The following is a 23,405-nucleotide window of genomic DNA, read 5'->3' as shown; positions in this document are numbered from 1 at the left end:
AAAATTACAACTCGTAAAAAAGTGCTAAAAAAAAACAGACCTTTTTTTTCCCCCCGTGATTAGATAGGCATGCAGGGATCCATGAGATCCGTGCATGTATATCAATGGGAAGGGGTGGGAAAGTGCTTATTTTGTCAAAAAAAATTGCGTGGGGTCCCCCCTCCTAAGCATAACCAGCCTCGGGCTCTTTGAGCCGATCCTGGTTGCAAAAATATGGGGAAAAAAATGACAGGGGTTCCCCCATATTTAAGCAACCAGCATCGGGCTCTGCGCCTGGTCCTGGTCCCAAAAATACGGGGGACAAAAAGAGTAGGGGTCCCCCGTATTTTTAAAACCAGCACCGGGCTCCACTAGCTGGACAGATAATGCCACAGCCGGGGGTCACTTTTATATAGTGCCCTGCGGCCGTGGCATCAAAAATCCAACTAGTCACCCCTGGCCGGGGTACCCTGGGGGAGTGGGGACCCCTTCAATCAAGGGGTCCCCCCCCCCAGCCACCCAAGGGCCAGGGGTGAAGCCCGAGGCTGTCCCCCCCCATCCAATGGGCTGCGGATGGGGGGGCTGATAGCCTTTGATGTTAAAGAAAAGATATTGTTTTTAGTAGCAGTGCTACAAGTCCCAGCAAGCCTCCCCCGCATGCTGGTACTTGGAGAACCACAAGTACCAGCATGCGGCGGAAAAACTGGCCCGCTGGTACCTGTAGTACTACTACTAAAAAAATACCCAAAAAAAGACAAGACACACACACCGTGAAAGTATAATTTTATTACATACATACACACATACATACATACTTACCTTAAGTTCCCACGCAGGTCGGTCCTCTTCTCCAGTAGAATCCAAGGGGTACCTGTTGAAGAAATTATACTCACGAGATCCAGGGGTCCAGGCTCCTCGGCAAATCCAGGGTTAATCCACGTACTTGATAAAAAAAAAAAACGGTGTCCCGACCACGAACTGAAAGGGGACCCATGTTTGCACATGGGTCACCTTTCCACGAATGCCAGAAACCCACTTTGACTTCTGTCTAAGTGGGTTTCTGCAGCCAATCAGGGAGCGCCACGTTGTAGCACTCTCCTGATCAGCTGTGTGCTCTTGTCCTCACTGACAGGCAGCACACGGCAGTGTTACAATGTAGCGCCTATGCGCTACATTGTAACCAATGATGGGAACTTTCAGCTCAGCGGTGACGTCACTTTAGGTCAACCGCAGGGCAGAAAGTTCCCATCATTGGTTACAATGTAGCGCATAGGCGCTACATTGTAACACTGCCGTGTGCTGCCTGTCAGTGAGGACAAGAGCACACAGCTGATCAGGAGAGTGCTACAACGTGGCGCTCCCTGATTGGCTGCAGAAACCCACTTAGACAGAAGTCAAAGTGGGTTTCTGGCATTCGTGGAAAGGTGACCCATGTGCAAACATGGGTCCCCTTTCAGTTCGTGGTCGGGACACCGTTTTTTTTTTTTTATCAAGTACGTGGATTAACCCTGGATTTGCCGAGGAGCCTGGACCCCTGGATCTCGTGAGTATAATTTCTTCAACAGGTACCCCTTGGATTCTACTGGAGAAGAGGACCGACCTGCGTGGGAACTTAAGGTAAGTATGTATGTATGTATGTGTGTATGTATGTAATAAAATTATACTTTCACGGTGTGTGTGTCTTGTCTTTTTTTGGGTATTTTTTTAGTAGTAGTACTACAGGTACCAGCGGGCCAGTTTTTCCGCCGCATGCTGGTACTTGTGGTTCTCCAAGTACCAGCATGCGGGGGAGGCTTGCTGGGACTTGTAGTACTGCTACTAAAAACAATATCTTTTCTTTAACATCAAAGGCTATCAGCCCCCCCATCCGCAGCCCATTGGATGGGGGGGGGACAGCCTCGGGCTTCACCCCTGGCCCTTGGGTGGCTGGGGGGGGGGACCCCTTGATTGAAGGGGTCCCCACTCCCCCAGGGTACCCCGGCCAGGGGTGACTAGTTGGATTTTTGATGCCACGGCCGCAGGGCACTATATAAAAGTGACCCCCGGCTGTGGCATTATCTGTCCAGCTAGTGGAGCCCGGTGCTGGTTTTAAAAATACGGGGGACCCCTACTCTTTTTGTCCCCCGTATTTTTGGGACCAGGACCAGGCGCAGAGCCCGATGCTGGTTGCTTAAATATGGGGGAACCCCTGTCATTTTCCCCCCCATATTTTTGCAACCAGGATCGGCTCAAAGAGCCCGAGGCTGGTTATGCTTAGGAGGGGGGACCCCACGCATTTTTTTTAATGATTTTACAGTGTTTCATTTAAAAAAAAACAAAAAAAAAACCCCAGCACGGATCACACAGATCCGGCCGAGATTGATTGTAAAAAAAGTCGGCAGTGTTTTGCTAATCACTGCCGTAAAAATAGGTAAAAAACCACGAATGACATCGACATCGGAAGAAAAGAAAAACCCGAATACGACAGCTTAGTAAATCCATCGTAATCAATTCAAAAAGTTGCAATTTTACACTGTCGATGTCATTCGTGATTGAACTTGGACATGATTCTGGAAAATACGAATCTTAGTAAATGTACCCCGATGAGTTCAGTTTTGTCCACGTTGAGCTTCTGAGAGCACTCAGACATCAAGGAGAAGTTGGGGGAGAGGCAGCTGGAAATCTGTGTTTCCCCATTTTATATGGCTCTATCAACAAAAAGAGGCAATTTTGTGGCCTTTCCATTGATGTAAAACTATCTCTTGCCAGGGTGAATTTTAATAAGAATTTACTCACCGGTAATTCTGTTTCTCGTAGTCCGTAGTGGATGCTGGGAACTCCGTAAGGACCATGGGGAATAGCGGGCTCCGAAGGAGGCTGGGCACTCTAGAAAGATCTTAGACTACCTGGTGTGCACTGGCTCCTCCCACTATGACCCTCCTCCAAGCCTCAGTTAGGTACTGTGCCCGGACGAGCGTACACAATAAGGAAGGATTTTGAATCCCGGGTAAGACTCATACCAGCCACACCAATCACACCGTACAACTCGTGATATGAAACACAGTTAACAGTATGAAACAATAGAGCCTCTCAACAGATGGCTCAACAATAACCCGATTTAGTTAACAATAACTATGTACAAGTATTGCAGATAAACCGCACTTGGGATGGGCGCCCAGCATCCACTACGGACTACGAGAAACAGAATTACCGGTGAGTAAATTCTTATTTTCTCTAACGTCCTAGTGGATGCTGGGAACTCCGTAAGGACCATGGGGATTATACCAAAGCTCCCAAACGGGCGGGAGAGTGCGGATGACTCTGCAGCACTGAATGAGAGAACTCCAGGTCCTCCTCAGCCAGGGTATCAAATTTGTAGAATTTTGCAAACGTGTTTGCCCCTGACCAAGTAGCTGCTCGGCAAAGTTGTAAAGCCGAGACCTCTCGGGCAGCCGCCCAAGATGAGCCCACCTTCCTTGTGGAATGGGCATTGACAGATTTTGGCTGTGGCAGGCCTGCCACAGTATGTGCAAGCTGAATTGTACTACAAATCCAACGAGCAATAGTCTGCTTAGAAGCAGGAGCACCCAGCTTGTTAGGTGCATATAGGATAAACAGCGAGTCAGATTTTCTGACTCTAGCCGTTCTGGAAACATATATTTTCAGTGCCCTGACAACGTCTAGCAACTTGGAGTCCTCCAAGTCCCTAGTAGCCTAGGCACCACAATAGGCTGGTTCAGGTGAAACGCTGACACCACCTTTGGGAGAAACTGGGGACGAGTCCTCAATTCTGCCCTATCCATATGGAAAATCAAATAAGGGCTTTTACAAGACAAAGCCGCCAACTTTGATACTCGCCTGGCAGAAGCCAAGGCCAATAACATAACCACCTTGCACGTGAGATATTTCAGATCCACGGTTTTTAGTGGTTCAAACCAATGTGATTTTAAGAAACTCAACACCACGTTGAGATCCCAAGGTGCCACAGGAGGCACAAACGGGGGCTGACTCTGCAGCACTCCTTTTATAAATGTCTGAACTTCAGGTACTGAAGCTAGTTCTTTTTGAAAGAAAAATCGACAGAGCCGAGATCTGTACCTTAATGGAACCCAATTTAAGGCCCATAGTCACTCCTGCTTGCAGGAAATGCAGAAATCGACCTAGTTGAAATTCCTCTGTTGGGGCCCTTTCGGCCTCACACCATGCAACATATTTTCGCCATATGCGGTGATAATGAGTTGCTGTAACCTCTTTCCTGGCTTTAGTAAGCGTAGGAATGACTTCCTCCGGAATGCCCTTTTCCTTCAGGATCCGGCGTTCAACCGCCATGCCGACAAACGCAGCCGCGGTAAGTCTTGGAACAGACAGGGCCCCCGCTGCCGCAGGTCCTGTCTGAGTGGCAGAGGCCATGGGTCCTCTGATATAAATTCTTGAAGTTCTGGGTACCAAGCTCTTCTTGGCCCTCCACGAGTATCGTTCTTACTCCTCGCCTTCTTATTATTCTCAGTACCTTTGGTATGAGAGGCAGAGGGGAGAACACATAAACCGACTGGTACACCCACGGTGTTACCAGAGCGTCCATAGCTATCGCCTGAGGGTCCCTTGACCCGGTGCAATATCTTTTATAGCTTTTTGTTGAGGCGGGACGCCATCATGTCCACCTGTGGCCTTTCCCAATGGTGTACAATCCTATTGGAAGACTTCTGGAGGAAGTCCCCATTCTCCCGGGTGGAGGTCGTGTCTGTTGAGAAGATCTGCTTCCCAGTTGTCCACTCCGGGAATGAACACTGCTGACAGTGCTAACACATGATTTTCCGCCTATCGGAGAATCCTTGTGGCTTCTGCCATCGCCATCCTGCTTCTTGTGCCGCCCTGTCGGTTTACATGGGCGACTGCCGTGATGTTGTCTGATTGGATCAGTACCGGCTGGTTTTGAAGCAGAGGCCTTGCCGGCCTCAGGACATTGTAAATGGCCCTCAGGTCCAGAATATTTATGTGTAGGGAAATAACCTGACTTGACCAAAGTCCCTGGAAATTTCTTCCCTGTGTGACTGCCTCCCAGCCTCAAAGGCTGGAATCCCTGGTCACTAGGACCTAGTCCTGTATGCCGAACCTGCGGCCCTCTTGAAGATGGGCACTCTGCAGCCACCACAGTAGAGATACCCTGGTCCTTGGAGACAGGGTTATCAGCCTATGCATCGGAAGATGCGATCCGGACCACTTGTCCAACAGGTCCCTCTGAAAAGTTCTTGTATGGAACCTGCCTAATGGGATTGCTTCGTAGAAAGCTACCATTTTTCCCAGGACTCGCGTGCAATGATGCACCGCTACCTATTTTGGCTTCAGGAGGTCTCCGACTAGAGATGACAACTCCTTGGCTTTCTCCTCCGGGAGAAACACTATTTCTGGTTTATGTCCAGAACCATCCCCAGGAACAGTAGACGTGTCATAGGAACCAGCTGTGACTTTGGACTGTTTAGAATCCAACCATGCTGTTGTAGCACTTTCCAAAATAGTGCTACCCCGACTACCAACTGCTCCTTGGACCTCGCCCTTATAACGAGATTGTCCAAGTACGGGATGATTACAACTCCCTTTTTTTGAAGGAGTATCAACATTTCGGCCATTACCTTGATAAAACACCCTCGGTGCCATGTACAGTCCAAACGGCAGTGTCTGGACTTGGTAATGGTAATCCTGTACCACAAATCTGAGGTACTCCTGGCGAGGATGGTAAATGGGGACATGCAGGTAAGCATCCTTGATGTCCCAGGATACCATGTAATCCCCCTCGTCCAGGCTTGGAATAACCGCCCTGAGCGATTCCATCTTGAACTTGAATTTTTGTGTTCAAGGATTTTAAATATAAAATGGGTCACACCGAACCATGCGGTTTCGGTACCCCAACCCGTGTGGAATAGTAACCCCGTCCTTGTTGAAGTAGGGGCACCTTGAGTATTACCTGCTGGGAATACCGCTTATTAATTGCCTTTAGCACAGCCTCCCTGCCTGAGGGAGTTGTCAGCAAGGCATATTTTAGGAAACGGCTGGGGGGAGACATCTCGAATTCCAGCTTGTACCCCTGAAATACTACTTGAAAGAAACAGGGATCCACCTGTGAGCGAGCCCACTAATTGCTGAAATTTTTGAGACGGCCCCCCACCGTACCTGGCTACACCTGTGGAGCACCCGCGTCATGGTGTGGCCTCACAGGAGGCGGGGGAAGAATCTTGATTCTGGGAACAGGCTGACTGGTGCAGCTTTTTTCCCTCTACCCTTGTCTCTGTACAGAAAGGAAGCGCCATTTGTGCTTTTCTGAAGCCGAAAGGACTGTACCTTTGTCTGTGAGGAAACCTGAGGTAAAATTATTTCTTCCCAGCAGTTGCTGTGGATACGAGGTCCCAGAGACCATCCCCAAATAATTCCTCACCCTTATAAGGCTCTCTATGCGCTTTTTAAGTCAGCATCACCTGTCCAGTGACAGGTCTCTAATACCCTCCTGACAGAATGGACATTACATTTATTTTGGATGCCAGCCGGCAAAATATCCCTCTGTGCATCCCCCATATATAAGACGACGTTTTTAATATGTTTTTATGTTTGCCAACTAGTATCCCTGTTTGACAGGGTCACCGACCACGCTGCAGCAGCATTATCTGCAGGTCTCAGTCTAGTACCTGAGTGTGTAAATACAGACTTCAGGATAGCCTCCTGTTTTTTATCAACAGGTACCTATTAAAGTGGCCGTATCCTAAGACGGCAGTGCCACCTTTTTTGACAAACGTGTGAGCGCCTTATCCACCCTAGGGGATATCTCCCAGCGTAACTTATCCACCTGGCGGGAAAGGGTACGCCATCAGTAACTTTTTATAAATTACCAGTTTCTTAACGGGGGAACCCACGCTTTCACACACTTCATTTATTCATCTGATGGGGGAACAAAACACTGCCTGTTTTTTCTCCCCAAACCTAAAACCCATTTTTAGAGGTGCTTGGGTTAAAGTCAGAAATGTATAACACATTTTTTATTGCCGGGATCACGTCACGGATGTTCCTAGTGGATTGTGTATATGTCTCCACCTTGTCGACACTGGAGTCAGACTCTGTGTCGACATCTGTGTCTGCCATCTGAGAGAGCGGGCGTTTTTGAGCCCCTGATGGCCTTTGAGACGCCTGGGCAGGCGCGGGCTGCGAAGCCGGCTGTCCCACAGCTGTTACGTCATCCACCCTTTTATGTAAGGAGTTGACACTGTCGGTTAATACCTTTCACCTATCCATCCACTCTGGTGTCGGCCCTACAGGGGGCGACATCACATATATCGGCCTCTGTTCTGTCACCATATAAGCCTCCTCATTCAACATGTCGACACAGCCGTACCGACACACCGCAGACACACAGGGACTGCTCTAAACGAGGACAGGACCCACAAAAGCCCTTTGGGGGGACAGAGTGAGAGTATGCCAGCACACACCAGAGCGCTATATACTGCAGGGACTAACTGAGTTATGTCCCCTATAGCTTTATATATATATAATGTATACTACGCCTAAATTTAGTGCCCCCCCTCTCTTTTTTTAACCCTTGTAGACTGCAGGGGAGAGCCAGGGAGCTTCCCTCCAACGGAGCTGTGAGGGAAAATGGCGCCAGTGTGCTGAGGAGATAGGCTCCGCCCCTTTTTCGCGGCCTATTCTCCCGTTTTTTATGGACTTCTGGCAGGGGTATTTACCTCATATATAGCCCCTGGGGCTCTATATTGAGGTATTTTTGCCAGTCAAGGTGTTTTTATTGCTGCCTCAGGGCGCCCCCCCCCAGCGCCCTGCACCCTCAGTTACCGAAGTATGAAGTGTGTGAGAGGAGCAATGGCGCACAGCTGCAGTGCTGTGCGCTACCTTGGTGAAGACTGAGTCTTCATGCCGCCGATTTTCCGGACCATCTTCTTGCTTCTGGCTCTGTAAGGGGGACGGCGGCGCGGCTCCGGGACCGAACATCAAGGCTGGGCCTGCGGTCGATCCCTCTGGAGCTAATGGTGTCCAGTAGCCTAAGAAGCCCAATCCGGCTGCAAGCAGGCGAGTTCGCTTCTTCTCCCCTTAGTCCCTCGCTGCAGTGAGCCTGTTGCCAGCAGGTCTCACTGAAAATAACAAATTCTAAGTCTATAACTTTCTAAGAGCTCAGGAGAGCCCCTAGTGTGCATCCAACCTCGGCCGGGCACGAAATCTAACTGAGGCTTGGAGGAGGGTCATAGTGGGAGGAGCCAGTGCACACCAGGTAGTCTAAGATCTTTCTAGAGTGCCCAGCCTCCTTCGGAGCCCGCTATTCCCCATGGTCCTTACGGAGTTCCCAGCATCCACTAGGACGTTAGAGAAATACCTATTAGCAAAGTAGGCCAGGGGTAGCCAACTTGTGGGTAGAACTAAAAACTCCTTCATACCATGTCAGTATTTTAGCGTTATTGGCTCAGAAAGACAGAGGAACGCAACCAGTGGCTCTATGGTGCTGTGGAACTACAAGTCTCAGCAGGCCATTGTACATATTAAGAGAACAATTCAATTGCAGGTCAGCTGGTGTCAGAGCACTAGTAATGGTGACATACAAGCGCCACATCGCTCATTTTAGCTCACACCCCCATTGTGGTGTGCAGAGTTGCTCTACCATGGTTCTTGCCAATGTGCGGAGCCCCTATATGTATTGCCTCAGTAAGACAATCTGCGGATCTCTACCGATGTCGAACCACAAGTACCAGCAAGACCTACCAGTGTCTCCAGAGGCAACTACAAGTTCATTATGCAAAATAAAAATAGAAATGTTATTAACTGGTCAATTTGAATAATGCGATCAGCTGGCATCTATTATGGTGCTGTGGAACTACAAGTGCCAGCATGCCCTGCCAGCAATTTGACGGGACTGGCGGATGAACCGAGTTCAATAACAGCTGGATGAAGAGAGGGTAGATGCTTGAATCAAGTGGGCTAAGGGACCTTTTCCGTAAGGGGGAGGAGTTACGACGCCTGAGCCCTGCGCCTACTGAACAGCCATACAGCGGGTGCACAGCTGCATCCCACCCGCCTCCACCAATCCCTCACTCGGATAATCAGACACTCAGTCCTGACTCCTCCTTACTCCCTAGTTCCTACCACTCCTACTCAATATATACCTTCTGATTGGAGGAGACCGGCGGCGTTAGCCAATCAGGACCGAATAACTTCTCACCTGTCATATATCCACCAATCCATGGAGAAGTAACAAATCACCAGTGAGGGCTTGTGTCACAGACAGTGTCCCGCAGTGATTGGCCAGTTTGATGTGACAGGCGCAGCAGGGTTGTGTGTGGCTGCTGTGTGAGTTTGGTTTCGTTTCCCCAGCTCTCCAGAAGTGAATGTGAGTTCTCTCTGTGCCCTGTTATGTGATGTCTGACAGGTCAGGGTGGCTGCAGCTGCATGCTGATCCCTATGCCAGAGGCCAGGGGAGCCAGCTGCAGCCTGGGACACTTGTACCTACTGGGGGTAGCTGGTACTAATGGGGTCAGGGTGCCTGCAGCTGCATGCTGATCCCTACTGTTCCCTATCCCAGAGACCAGGGGAGCCAGCTGCAGCCTGGGACACTTGTACCTACTGGGGGTAGCTGATAATAATGAGGTCAGGGTGCCTGCAGCTGCATGCTGATCCCTACCGTTCCCTATCCCAGAGACCAGGGGAGCCAGCTGCAGCCTGGCACACTTGTACCTACTGGGGGTAGCTGATAATAATGGGGTCAGGGTGCCTGCAGCTGCATGCTGATCCCTACTGATCCCTATGCCAGAGGCCAGGGGAGCCAGCTGCAGCCTGGGACACATACCTACTGGGGGTAGCTGGTACTAATGGGGTCAGGGTGCCTGCAGCTGCATGCTGATCCCTACTGTTCCTTATCCCAGAGACTAGGGGAGCCAGCTGCAGCCTGGGACACTTGTACCTACTGGGGGTAGCTGATAATAATGAGGTCAGGGTGCCTGCAGCTGCATGCTGATCCCTACTGTTCCCTATCCCAGAGACCAGGGGAGCCAGCTGCAGCCTGGGACACTTGTACCTACTGGGGGTAGCTGATAATAATGGGGTCAGGGTGCCTGGTACTCCATGCTGATCCCTATCCCAGAGACCAGTGGAGCCAGCTGCAGCCTGGGACACTTGTACCTACTGGGGGTAGCTGATGGTAATGGGGTCACAACATTTGGCACAAGCGAGGGACAGTTTTGTAGTATTACATAAATGATACATTCTATAAATACCAATTCATTTGAAGCTAAATTCTAAGCTTTTGCAGGGTTATTCAAGACACAATGCCATATTTTAAAGACTTGTCATTGCAAATGTCCCGATTTTTTAAAAATTTGGCAACTGCCTGCAACAATTTCCAAAATTCTGTATATAAGGTATATTTCTTATTTACTGGGCCTCATAACTTAGTATTCATATAAAAATAATGTTTCATTCTTCCCACCAGCAAAATATCAGTGGAAATTACTACGTTAGGTACAGTAGGAGCTTCATACCCCACTATCATTATTCCGTTGGCGCAGCCATCCCCGCTGTCTCCGTGAAGCAGAGGTCACCGCTTCGCCTGAATGTATGGCAGGCACAGTGGAAGTTTGAGATCTGAGACTCATCATCCAGTCTCAATGGTCTGGTATGACTTTTTTTTACTTTAGACCTTAATGCAGTGGTTCTCAAACTGTGTACTTTGGCACCCCTGGGCTATTTATCTTTTTTTTTTTTTTTTTGTTCATCCATGCGCAGGGAGAGGGAGGGCTGTTTCTGCAGCTCCCTCTTTCTCCCTGCTGTCTGGAAGGTGGAAAGAAAAGAGTACCCCCTCCTCAGGGCGGGCAGGCTCAGCGCTGTGCAGTTGCGGCTCCATTCCTTTGGGATCTCACACTGCGGGGCGGTCGCGGCTCCCTCTTTGTGGATCACCCTGACATTGTCAGATGGTCCCCGGCGGCAATACGAGCGAGGAGGAGGAGGAGCCGAACATGAGAGGTCAGATGTGGGGTTCAGAGGATGGGCGGGATCCAATCTCTAGGTTGACCACTATTGGTCGACAGTAACTAGGTTGACAGGGTCTTCAGGTCGACATGTTCTAGGTCGACATGTCAAAAGGTTGACATGAGTTTTTTTTTCTTTAAAAATGTATTTTTTTGAACTTTTTCATACTTAACGATCCACGTGGCCTATGAATAGGAATAGTAACCTGTGCCGAGCGCAGCGAGGCAACTTGCCTGAAGCACGGCAAGCGAAGCGAGCCATGCGAGGGGACACAGGGCACTAATTGGGGTTCCCGGTCACTGTACGGAGAAAACGACCCAAAAAACTCATGTCGACCTAGAGACCCTGTCGACCAATAGTGGTCGACCTAGTTACTGTTGACCTAGTTACTGTCGACCTTGCATACCACACCCTGCTGGGTGGGGTGGGGAAGAGCCTTCTCCTCTCCTCTGATGCGGTACATCAGTGCACCACTTCCATCCTTCCTACGTCGTTGCTGCTGGGAGTGGGACTGCTTGTGGCTTGCTAATAATGAGTCAGACTGACTCATTATTGGTGCCGCTGACTGCGGGCACCGGCAAGTTTGGAGTCTGGGGGAGAGTATGTGGGGGCCCTGGGACGACCGCCCTTGTTGCCCCTCCTATAATCCGGCTCTGCCTCAGTGCACTTGCAGAGGTGCCTTGGATTGGTGTTCCAGGAGCAATTCAAATTATTTATGGGCAATGTTCTAGGCAAAACCAGTGCTAGTGGCTGCCAATCATAAAATATGTGCACAAACAGGAGCAAATCTTGTCCCTCACCACACAACTGACCCATACTTGCCTACCTGACCCTCTCCATTAGGGAGAAAATGCTCTGTTCCTGGACTTTCCTGGTAATGTATGATTGCCATCACCTGTGGTGAGCTAGTAATTGATAAGAATGCCATCACCTGTGGTGAAACCTATCATACATTACCAGGAAAGTCCAGGAACAGAGCATTTTCTCCCTCATGGAGAGAGTCAGGTAGGCAAGTATGAACTGACCCTAAGGATGACATATAAAACACAATTGAAATACATTTCATATTTCTTTAAAAATGTCTAAATAGGAAACAATTGGCCTAGGGGTGCCGTTAAAAACATTCAGATACTCTAGGGCGCCGTTATTCAAAAAGGTTTGGGAACCACTGCCTTAATGTGTTCCTGTCGCAACACAGAATGGAGGCAGCCATCTTCTGGGTTGAATCCATAATCATGTGACCGTAACCTATCCACTTGTAGCTCATGCCTCAGTGAGGAGCTGACTTTTGGCTCAACCGACAAAATGTCTGCCATCTCTAGCTGCGAGGGTTACAGGTCTCCAAAAAGTAGAGAAATAAGCTGCCAGTCCAAATACTAAAGTGCCCAACGTCTCTTGTTGTGAGGTTGCATTGATACAAATGGAAGGATAATTACTTATAATGGAGTGTTCTGGCTGATCATTGTCTGTCACACAAATACTGCTTTCCATGAGCTTTTAGGGTCATTTTGGAAATCCTTGCAAACCATTTTCTTACATTGTGTTAAGAGCATGCAAGATACGGAATAATAATGCAAGCGCTGGTTCCTGGTTTTTATCTTAATGATTCAGTTGCTTATATTTTTGCATGGCTGGACTTGCAGCAAGAAGTACAAGCTAATTAAGCTAATTAGAAGCCTGATGCATGCAAAATAACCCCAAAATAAGAAGAATTAATGAGGATGTCCAAAGGAAAGTTAATTTTTAATCCCACCCCGCTAGTAAACCTGCAGGACAGGCCTGCTTCAGACACCCGCATTTCAGGAGATACTCCACCTCATCAGCACCTCACAAATGATGCTTCGGCCAAAGCAGCATGGGGAATTCTGAATACAAAACACAGGAGCTGTCCAGATCTTAGTATAACTGGGCCTTATTCGGCATTAGTCGCAAGTTGCAATTTTTTTTTAAAGTCCATCGGGCATATTCAATTAGCTGCGGGGTTCCACCACTCGGGATTCACGTGCGGGGTAATCCCCGCTCATTGATTGACTCGGGCGGCGGCTGTGGCTCAATCCCGCTGCTAATTGAATATGCTGCTAGGTTTTTCAACCTAGTCAAGGTCAGCCGCATCTGCAGATCTGGAGTTTGTACTCCCTCCCCCGTAGTACCTGGCTGAGGTAAGACTGGATTGCGGTCTGGAGGTGTGGCTTTTCTACCAGTACAGAAAATACTAAAGGGCCCTACAGACTCGCCGATGTGTCCGGGCGATATGAACCATGTCGTTCAGTAATGATAGTTAACATGGACTTAGGTCAACAGGTTGAAAAAGTTGACACATGGATTTTCATGATTTTTAGGGTGAGGGTTAGACTGCTGGATAGGACGATTTGGGTCAGGCTGTGAAAGCAGACAGTTAAGGTTAGGCACCAGGGGGAGGTTTAGGGTCAGGATTAGGGTTTAAAAAAAACAACATGTTGACCTAAGTCCATGTTGACCTTTTGACCCTGTCGACCTTTTGACCCTGTCCACCATGTGGCGTTGACGTATTGACTGTCTATATACTATCAATCTCTTGATTCACACCCTTTTTCAGGTATATGAATAACTGGGTGTGTATTTAACATTTGCAACCAATAGAATCCGGTCACCACTATCAACTTTCCGCTTACAGCAGGGTCAGAGTTGACAAATGGCAGACCCCTCATGGAGGCTGCATACTGTATCAGACTTATTGGCAGCCATCTTTGTCTAAACTTCAGACTACACACCCAGAACACGCCCTTACTGTACTTTTGTTGCAGCTGCATGCCCACTGCAGTCCCACTCATGGCAGGTACAGCTTGATGGGTTTAGTTGAGAATAAGTATGGTTGGTCGATTGTTATGCTGTAGATCAGGCATGTCCAAACTGCGGCCCTCCAGCTGTTGAGAAACTACACATCCCAGCATGCCCTGACACAGCATTAGCATTCTCTGACAGCAAAACTGTGTCAGGTCATGCTGGGATGTGTAGTTTCACAACAGCTGAAGGGCCGCAGTTTGGACATATCTGCTGTAGATCGTCAGAATGCCGACAGCAGGATGTAAAGAGCAGACAGTATTTGTAACGCATCTGAATTATAGCTGTAAACATCGCGTTTCCGGTTATAATACGGAAACAGTAAAAATGCTCCAAATATCATTGTTAAGGGGCTAATTCAGAAATCCCCCCCCCCCCCCCCCCCCCCCCCAAGTGCGGTAATTGCTATTTGCCGACTTCCGCGATCGCAGTTTAATAGCTGGGGGAGGGGGGGGGTGATGTACTGTTTGAGGGGTGCGGTCCAGGCAACGCAGGTGGTTACAGATTATTTCAGGGCAGGCCGCGGCGGCTGTGTGACATCACAAAAGATGGCGGCCCTCCGTCTTCCTAGAGGGCTACCCTTATCATGTGAGCACTTCTCTGTGCAGCGAAGTGCTGGCATGTTAGCAGTGACGGGGGGGAGGGGGGGGAGGGGGGGGGGGGGAGTACCCCATGCGTGGTGGACGTGCCCTATGCTGGGTATCCCCCCACATGTTAGAGAGAAGGGTTCATGAGTTATATAGATATAAAGTGTCTGATTCCAGTATATGAATATACAGTCATATTCCTGCGTTAATCATGAGTACGGACAGAGTCATCTATCGGAGAACTTTTACGTCCTTCAGACTATTATCTCTGGTTCCATTGCCCATTCTGAAATCCACTATTTACCAGAACATACATAAATACTAGAACCTGACCTGAATGCTTTTGTCTTTGTCGCCTTGTGTATTTGTTTTATCATTTGTTTTTGTTTTGTTCCGTAGAGCAGGATTTTGATTCTGGATGTAAGGAGAACCGAGCCTCAGGGTTCCCCCCCCCCGACATATTTCACCTATGCCGGATCTCTGATCAAAGGGCCCCGGGCCCCCTGCCCTCCATGCTCCACGTGTGTGAACGCCATGCTCATTACCCTCTGCTACGTGTATTTGTGGCTGCGCTTACGCTCGTCTTATGCTTTACTGATCAGGAGCTGTGTGCGTCAGCTACACCGGAGCAGCTCCTTCACCTTCTGCACCCAGCGCCAGGAACAGGGGAGAAAGAGCCATAGCGGACTGCAGGATAAGTTCTGCCTGAAGGTGGGCGACAAAGCCTTCCTCATTGACCGTTCTCAGGTACTAACATTTCCCGTCTCTGTCACCCTTTGTACGAGGTTGGGTTATAATAGTGCAGAGCAAACAACCTGATTCCCACATCTCCAACTTTATGGGGTCAATTCAGTTAGCTGCGAAGTACTGTAATCCCGTACACTAGGGGTGGCCAAACGGGTCCTCCAGATCTACCAACAGTCCATGTTTTCCAGGCCACCTGCGGATCTGTAGAACGTGTCGGTTAGGAATGAATGAACCACACGTTTGAAAATGTGACCGTTAATAATGGCTTCACCTGTGCACCAGCTACTGTAGGTCTTCTGGAAAACGTGAACTGTAAGTAGCTCTTGAGGACTGGTTTGGCCATCCCTGCCCTACACCGCCGATTGTTGTCTCGCAGACATAGAGGTACGCAGGAAAATCTACTGGCTGCCGCAGTGGGCAAATGTGTGCAGCCGGACATCTATGGACCTGATTAAGAGGTGGACGCTGCTGTGGGAGCGAGAATATGCTAATACTAGTTTCTCTATCGTCCTAGTGGATGCTGGGGTTCCTGAAAGGACCATGGGGAATAGCGGCTCCGCAGGAGACAGGGCACAAAAAGTAAAGCTTTTTCCGATCAGGTGGTGTGCACTGGCTCCTCCCCCTATGACCCTCCTCCAGACTCCAGTTAGATTTTTGTGCCCGGCCGAGAAGGGTGCAATCTAGGTGGCTCTCCTAAAGAGCTGCTTAGAGAAAGTTTAGCTAGGTTTTTTATTTTACAGTGATTCCTGCTGGCAACAGGATCACTGCAGCGAGGGACTGAGGGGAGAAGGAGTCAACTCACCTGCGTGCAGGATGGATTGGTTTCTTGGCTACTGGACATCAAGCTCCAGAGGGACGATCACAGGTACAGCCTGGATGGTCACCGGAGCCACGCCGCCGGCCCCCTTGCAGATGCTGAAATCAGAAGAGGTCCAGAATCGGCGGCTGAAGACTCCTGCAGTCTTCTAAAGGTAGCGCACAGCACTGCAGCTGTGCGCCATTTTCCTCTCAGCACACTTCACACGGCAGTCACTGAGGGTGCAGGGCGCTGGGAGGGGGGCGCCCTGGGAGGCAAATGAGTACCTATAAAGGCTAAAAATACCTCACATATAGCCCTAGAGGCTATATGGAGATATTTAACCCCTGCCTAATTTTTCTAAATAGCGGGAGACGAGCCCGCCGGAAAAGGGGCGGGGCCTATCTCCTCAGCACACGGCGCCATTTCCTCTCACAGCTCCGCTGGTCAGGACGGCTCCCAAACTACAGAAACAGGGTAAAACAGAGAGGGGGGGGCACATTTATGGCGATATTTTGATATAACAAAGCAGCTATAAGGGAGCACTTATTATAAGGCTATCCCTGATATATATATAGCGCTTTTGGTGTGTGCTGGCAAACTCTCCCTCTGTCTCCCCAAAGGGCTAGTGGGTCCTGTCTTCGTTAGGAGCATTCCCTGTGTGTCTGCTGTGTGTCGGTACGTGTGTGTCGACATGTATGAGGACGATATTGGTGTGGAGGCGGAGCAATTGCCAAATATGAGGATGTCACCCCCTAGGGAGTCGACACCAGAATGGATGCCTTTATTTATGGAACTACGGGATAGTGTCAACACGCTAAAGCAGTCGTTTGACGACATGAGACGGCCGGACAATCAATTAGTGCCTGTCCAGGCGACTCAAACACCGTCAGGGGCTGTGAAACGCCCTTTGCCTCAGTCGGTCGACACAGACCCAGACACAGGCGATGACTCCAGTGGTGACGGTGACGAATCAACCGTATTTTCCAGTAGGGCCACACGTTATATGATTTTGGCAATGAAGGAGGCGTTACATTTAGCTGATACTACAGGTACCACTAAACAGGGTATTATGTGGGGTATGAAAAAACTACCTATAGTTTTTCCTGAATCAGAAGAACTAAATGACGTGTGTAATGAAGCGTGGGTTGCCCCTGATAAAAAGCTGATAATTTCAAAGAAATTATTGGCATTATACCCTTTCCCGCCAGAGGTTAGGGAGCGCTGGGAAACACCTCCTAGGGTGGACAAGGCGCTAACACGCTTATCTAAACAAGTGGCGTTACCCTCTCCTGAGACGGCCGCACTTAAAGATCCATCAGATAGGAGGATGGAAAATATCCAAAAAAGTATATACACACATGCAGGTGTTATACTACGACCAGCTGTAGCGACTGCCTGGATGGGCAGTGCGGGGGTAGTTTGGTCAGAATCCCTGATTGAAAATATTGATACCCTGGACAGGGACAATATTTTACTGTCGTTAGAACAAATAAAGGATGCATTTCTTTATATGCGTGATGCACAGAGGGATATATGCACACTGGCATCACGGGTAAGTGCTATGTCCATTTCGGCCAGAAGAGCTTTATGGACGCGACAGTGGACAGGCGATGCGGATTCAAAACGGCATATGGAAGTTTTGCCGTATAAAGGGGAGGAGTTATTTGGAGTCGGTCTATCAGATTTGGTGGCCACGGCTACAGCCGGGAAATCCACCTTTCTACCTCAAGTCACTCCCCAACAGAAAAAGGCACCGACTTTTCAACCGCAGCCCTTTCGTTCCTTTAAAAATAAGAGAGCAAAGGGCTATTCATATCTGCCACGAGGCAAAGGTCGAGGGAAGAGACAGCAACACGCAGCTCCTTCCCAGGATCAGAAGCCCTCCCCGGCTTCTACAAAAGCCTCAGCATGACGCTGGGGCTTCTCAAGCGGACTCGGGGACCGTGGGGGGTCGTCTCAAAAATTACAGCGCGCAGTGGGCTCACTCGCAAGTAGATCCCTGGATCCTGCAGATAATATCTCAGGGATACAGGTTGGAATTAGAGACAGATCCACCTCGCCGTTTCCTGAAGTCTGCTTTACCAACGTCCCCCTCCGAAAGGGAGACGGTGTTGGAAGCCATTCACAAGCTGTACTCTCAGCAGGTGATAGTCAAGGTACCTCTTCTGCAACAAGGGAAGGGGTATTATTCCACTCTTTTTGTGGTACCGAAGCCGGATGGCTCGGTAAGGCCTATTCTAAATCTGAAGTCCTTGAACCTGTACATAAAGAAGTTCAAGTTCAAAATGGAGTCACTCAGAGCAGTGATAGCGAACCTGGAAGAGGGGGACTTTATGGTATCCTTGGACATCAAGGATGCGTATCTCCACGTTCCAATTTACCCCTCACACCAGGGGTACCTCAGGTTCGTTGTACAAAACTGTCACTATCAGTTTCAGACGCTGCCGTTCGGATTGTCCACGGCACCTCGGATCTTTACAAAGGTAATGGCCGAGATGATGATTCTTCTTCGAAGAAAAGGCGTATTAATTATCCCATACTTGGACGATCTCCTAATAAGGGCGAGGTCCAGAGAACAGCTAGAGATGGGATTAGCACTGTCTCAGGAAGTGCTAAAACAGCACGGGTGGATTCTGAATATTCCAAAATCCCAGTTAATGCCGACAACTCGTCTGCTGTTCCTAGGGATGATTCTGGACACGGTTCAGAAAAAGGTTTTTCTCCCGGAGGAAAAAGCCAAGGAGTTATCCGAGCTTGTCAGGAACCTCCTAAAACCAGGAAAGGTGTCTGTACATCAATGCACAAGAGTCCTGGGAAAAATGGTGGCTTCTTACGAAGCAATTCCATTCGGCAGATTCCACGCAAGAATTTTCCAAAGGGATCTGTTGAACAAATGGTCAGGGTCGCATCTTCAGATGCACCTGCGGATAACCCTGTCTCCAAGGACAAGGGTGTCTCTTCTGTGGTGGTTGCAGAGTGCTCATCTATTGGAGGGCCGCAGATTCGGCATACAGGATTGGATCCTGGTGACCACGGACGCCAGCCTGAGAGGCTGGGGAGCAGTCACACAAGGAAGAAACTTCCAGGGAGTATGGACGAGCCTGGAAACGTCTCTTCACATAAACATTCTGGAACTAAGAGCAATATACAATGCTCTAAGCCAGGCAGAACCTCTGCTTCAGGGAAAACCGGTGTTGATCCAGTCGGACAACATCACGGCAGTCGCCCATGTGAACAGACAGGGCGGCACAAGAAGCAGGAGTGCAATGGCAGAAGCTGCAAGGATTCTTCGCTGGGCAGAGAATCATGTGATAGCACTGTCAGCAGTGTTCATCCCGGGAGTGGACAACTGGGAAGCAGACTTCCTCAGCAGACACGATCTTCACCCGGGAGAGTGGGGACTTCATCCAGAAGTCTTCCACATGCTGGTAACCCGTTGGGAAAGACCAATGGTGGACATGATGGCGTCTCGCCTCAACAAAAAACTGGACAGGTATTGCGCCAGGTCAAGAGATCCGCAGGCAATAGCTGTGGACGCGCTGGTAACGCCTTGGGTGTACCAGTCGGTGTATGTGTTTCCTCCTCTGCCTCTCATACCAAAAGTATTGAGAATTATACGGCAAAGAGGCGTAAGAACGATACTAGTGGTTCCGGATTGGCCAAGAAGGACTTGGTACCCGGAACTTCAAGAGATGATCACGGAAGATCCGTGGCCTCTACCTCTAAGGAGGGACTTGCTTCAGCAGGGTCCCTGTCTGTTTCAAGACTTACCGCGGCTGCGTTTGACGGCATGGCGGTTGAACGCCGGATCCTAAAGGAAAAAGGCATGCCGGAAGAAGTCATTCCTACTTTGATTAAAGCAAGGAAGGAAGTAACCGTGCAACATTATCACCGAATTTGGCGAAAATATGTTGCGTGGTGCGAAGATCGGAGTGCTCCGACGGAGGAATTTCAACTGGGTCGATTCCTACATTTCCTGCAATCAGGATTGTCAATGGGTCTCAAATTGGGATCTATTAAGGTTCAAATTTCGGCCCTGTCGATTTTCTTTCAAAAAGAATTGGCTTCAGTCCCTGAAGTCCAGACCTTTGTTAAGGGAGTGCTGCATATACAGCCTCCTGTGGTGCCTCCAGTGGCACCGTGGGATCTCAATGTGGTTTTGGATTTCCTAAAATCTCATTGGTTTGAACCACTAAAAAAGGTGGATTTGAAATATCTCACATGGAAAGTGACCATGCTTCTAGCCCTGGCTTCTGCCAGGAGAGTGTCAGAATTGGCAGCTTTATCTTACAAAAGCCCATATCTGATTTTCCATTCGGACAGGGCAGAACTGCGGACTCGTCCGCATTTTCTCCCTAAGGTGGTGTCAGCATTTCATCTGAACCAGCCTATTGTAGTGCCTGCGGCTACAAGTGACTTGGAGGACTCCAAGTTACTGGACGTTGTCAGAGCATTAAAAATATATATTGCAAGGACAGCTGGAGTCAGAAAATCTGACTCGTTGTTTATATTGTATGCACCCAACAAGATGGGTGCTCCGGCGTCTAAGCAGACGATTGCTCGTTGGATCTGTAGCACAATCCAACTTGCACATTCTGTGGCAGGCCTGCCACAGCCTAAATCTGTAAAGGCCCACTCCACAAGGAAGGTGGGCTCATCTTGGGCGGCTGCCCGAGGGGTCTCGGCATTACAACTTTGCCGAGCAGCTACGTGGTCAGGGGAGAACACGTTTGTAAAATTTTACAAATTTGATACTCTGGCTAAGGAGGACCTGGAGTTCTCTCATTCGGTGCTGCAGAGTCATCCGCACTCTCCCGCCCGTTTGGGAGCTTTGGTATAATCCCCATGGTCCTTTCAGGAACCCCAGCATCCACTAGGACGATAGAGAAAATAAGATTTTACTTACCGATAAATCTATTTCTCGGAGTCCGTAGTGGATGCTGGGCGCCCATCCCAAGTGCGGATTATCTGCATAAATTGTACATAGTTATTGTTAACTAATTCGGGTTATTGTTGAAGGAAGCCATCTTTCAGAGGCTCCGCTGTTATCATACTGTTAACTGGGTTTAGATCACAAGTTGTACGGTGTGATTGGTGTGGCTGGTATGAGTCTTACCCGGGATTCAAAATCCTCCCTTATTGTGTACGCTCGTCCGGGCACAGTACCTAACTGGAGTCTGGAGGAGGGTCATAGGGGGAGGAGCCAGTGCACACCACCTGATCGGAAAAAGCTTTACTTTTTGTGCCCTGTCTCCTGCGGAGCCGCTATTCCCCATGGTCCTTTCAGGAACCCCAGCATCCACTACGGACTCCGAGAAATAGATTTATCGGTAAGTAAAATCTTATTTTCAGCCTGCCCCCAGTAAGAGCATTCGCCTGAATATTCACGCACTGGGACACTCACGGTGGTTCTAGACACGCCACCATCAACACATGGACACTTGTTTCTCCAGCTGAACAGAGCCTCTGTGGAAGCAGCTGGGCATCTGAAAACGCAGCCGGTTTCACTGACACACCCGTACACGCCCATGACACGCCAGCAACAACGTCCAGGAACACCCTGTTTGAATCAGGCCCCAAGTATCTGTTCATTGCGTAGAATCAGTTCAGCCTTGTTCCTGTCCTTTTTGAACCCCATACTATAGCAGAAGTAGGCAACCCGTGGCACTCCAGCTGCTGTGGAACTACACATCCCAGCATGCCGTGAACAGTTTTAGCATGTCCTAACAGCAAGACTGTGGCAAGGCATGCTGGGAGATGTAGTTGCACAGCAGCTGGAGTGCTGCAGGTCGCTTGGCCGTGATCTATAGGTAAGTGCTGTAGATTCTAGGTGAACTATCTATGATACATTGCAGAATCCATGTCTACAGTATCTTTTCCTTGGTATGCTGTCCCTCTTGAATGTATAACGCATCATATAACCTATCATGAATGAAGACTGGCTTTGTAAATTTTGTCCATGGTGCAGAACTTTTGAAATGAAAGTTTTTAAGCAGTGTTTCCCAAACACTGTCCTCAAGGACCCCTAACAGGTCATGTTTTCCAGGTCACCTGGCGGGTGCACTGTGTATCACCAACTGCCACATTTTAAAAATCCACAGGTGACCTGTAAAACGTGAACTGTTGGGGGGTCCTTGAGGACCATGTTTGGGAATCACTGGTTTAAAGTGAGGTTATCTGTGTAAGTGGTTTATGTGTGTATTGCTTTCTGCTGCGGGGTACACTGGGCTCCACAAGGCTAGAATTAGGGGTGTAGAGTAGGATCTTGATCCGAGGCACCAACAGGCTGAAAAGCTTTGACTGTTCCCAGAATGCATAGCGCCGCCTCCTCTATAACTCTCCGGGATCGCGTGGCCGCTCTTCGGGAGGTGGTGAGTGGGTCCAGCTCGCGGGACCTGTACTTTATCGTGATCCGGCGCGGTCAGTGGGAGGCGGGCCGCACGCGCTGGCGGTGGACACTGTGGCAGTACATGCGATCCCACTAGATCACCAGGGCATGGGTGCAGGTCAGGTTTTCCCTTAAAACCGTTTTACTAATAGCCCACAGTACTCGGTGGTTTTGCCAGCAGGGGGATAAGGCTTAGACCTGGAGCCCCTCCCCCAGCCCCAGGGCGCCATTTCCAGCAAATGTTCCCGCCCTGGAACTGCATATCTGTCTCTCCCTCACTCCCTGTCAGTGTTTGGGCGCCATTTCTCTCAGCTACACTGTTCCTGGGACTGCTTGGGCAAATCCTACTGTGTAAAGCCGCCTGGTTGTCAGTGCTGTGACTTTACATGACACTTAAGTATTCTACATGTCAATTAGACAGTGTTAGTTAAGAAAGAGTGCATTTAGTCAGGGTTTTCTAGTACAATTACCCTGTGATATACATCCAGTTCTTACTGTGCAGTGTTATATCTATTAACTACATAGCTATATATAAGCTGGTCCAGTGCAGTATTACTGTTAGTAATAACCTCTGCATTGTACAACTGTTACTATATGTGTGTGCATTAGCTTGCTGAGTGGTTTCCATTTCGTGTCTCTCACTCAACTTGCTATCCCTATATTCTATAACCTGAGGGGGCTTGGTGCATCAGGTTTTTAAAATTATGTAGGATTTTCACAAGATATACTCTGATACATATTTTTCTCTGTGATTTTAGTCACCATATCTCTCCTATATCTCTGCTTGTGCTGACTACACTGCACAGGGGTTTGGGTAAGAGGTATTGTGCTGCTGCCAATTGTACTGTGTTACCTGATACCTTCAGAAGCAGACATGATATAACTTGCAGTAATAGTTCTGGGGCTGAACACACTGCCGGTGTTGCTGAAGCCATAGATTCCTATGAGGAGAATATAGCAGCTGTGGGCTGTGGTTCTGGGGGCTCCTTGCCCCCCCAGTGGGACTGTGGCAACGGAGGTACATAATGACCCACCGTGGGCTGCTTTTTCCACGCTTCTACATATGCTAGTTAATTAACTAACACCCCCTTTGGGA

The 23,405-nt window shown here is 49.1% G+C and overlaps 1 protein-coding gene across 5 annotated transcripts in view; it reads left to right on the top strand.

Annotated features, from left to right (window-relative positions):
* Positions 1 to 9,203: 9,203 nt before the first annotated feature.
* The window catches only part of HLCS (holocarboxylase synthetase), a 316,341-nt gene continuing 302,139 nt past the window's right edge, over positions 9,204 to 23,405 (top strand). The window contains exons 1-3 of one of the 5 annotated variants that reach the window (XM_063956551.1): positions 9,206 to 9,334; positions 10,433 to 10,615; positions 14,775 to 15,122. In XM_063956551.1, coding sequence (XP_063812621.1) covers positions 14,910 to 15,122 — 213 coding nt within the window. In that variant the 5' untranslated portion in view covers positions 9,206 to 9,334; positions 10,433 to 10,615; positions 14,775 to 14,909. Of the gene's footprint in view, positions 9,335 to 10,432; positions 10,616 to 14,774; positions 15,123 to 23,405 lie in introns of all 5 variants that reach the window. The other 4 variants (XM_063956553.1, XM_063956549.1, XM_063956550.1 and 1 more) reach the window with 4 other exon arrangements.

The sequence above is a fragment of the Pseudophryne corroboree genome, chromosome 2 (assembly GCF_028390025.1).
Source record: "Pseudophryne corroboree isolate aPseCor3 chromosome 2, aPseCor3.hap2, whole genome shotgun sequence".
Taxonomy (NCBI): domain Eukaryota; kingdom Metazoa; phylum Chordata; class Amphibia; order Anura; family Myobatrachidae; genus Pseudophryne; species Pseudophryne corroboree.
This window is presented reverse-complemented; position numbering and strand designations above follow the sequence as displayed.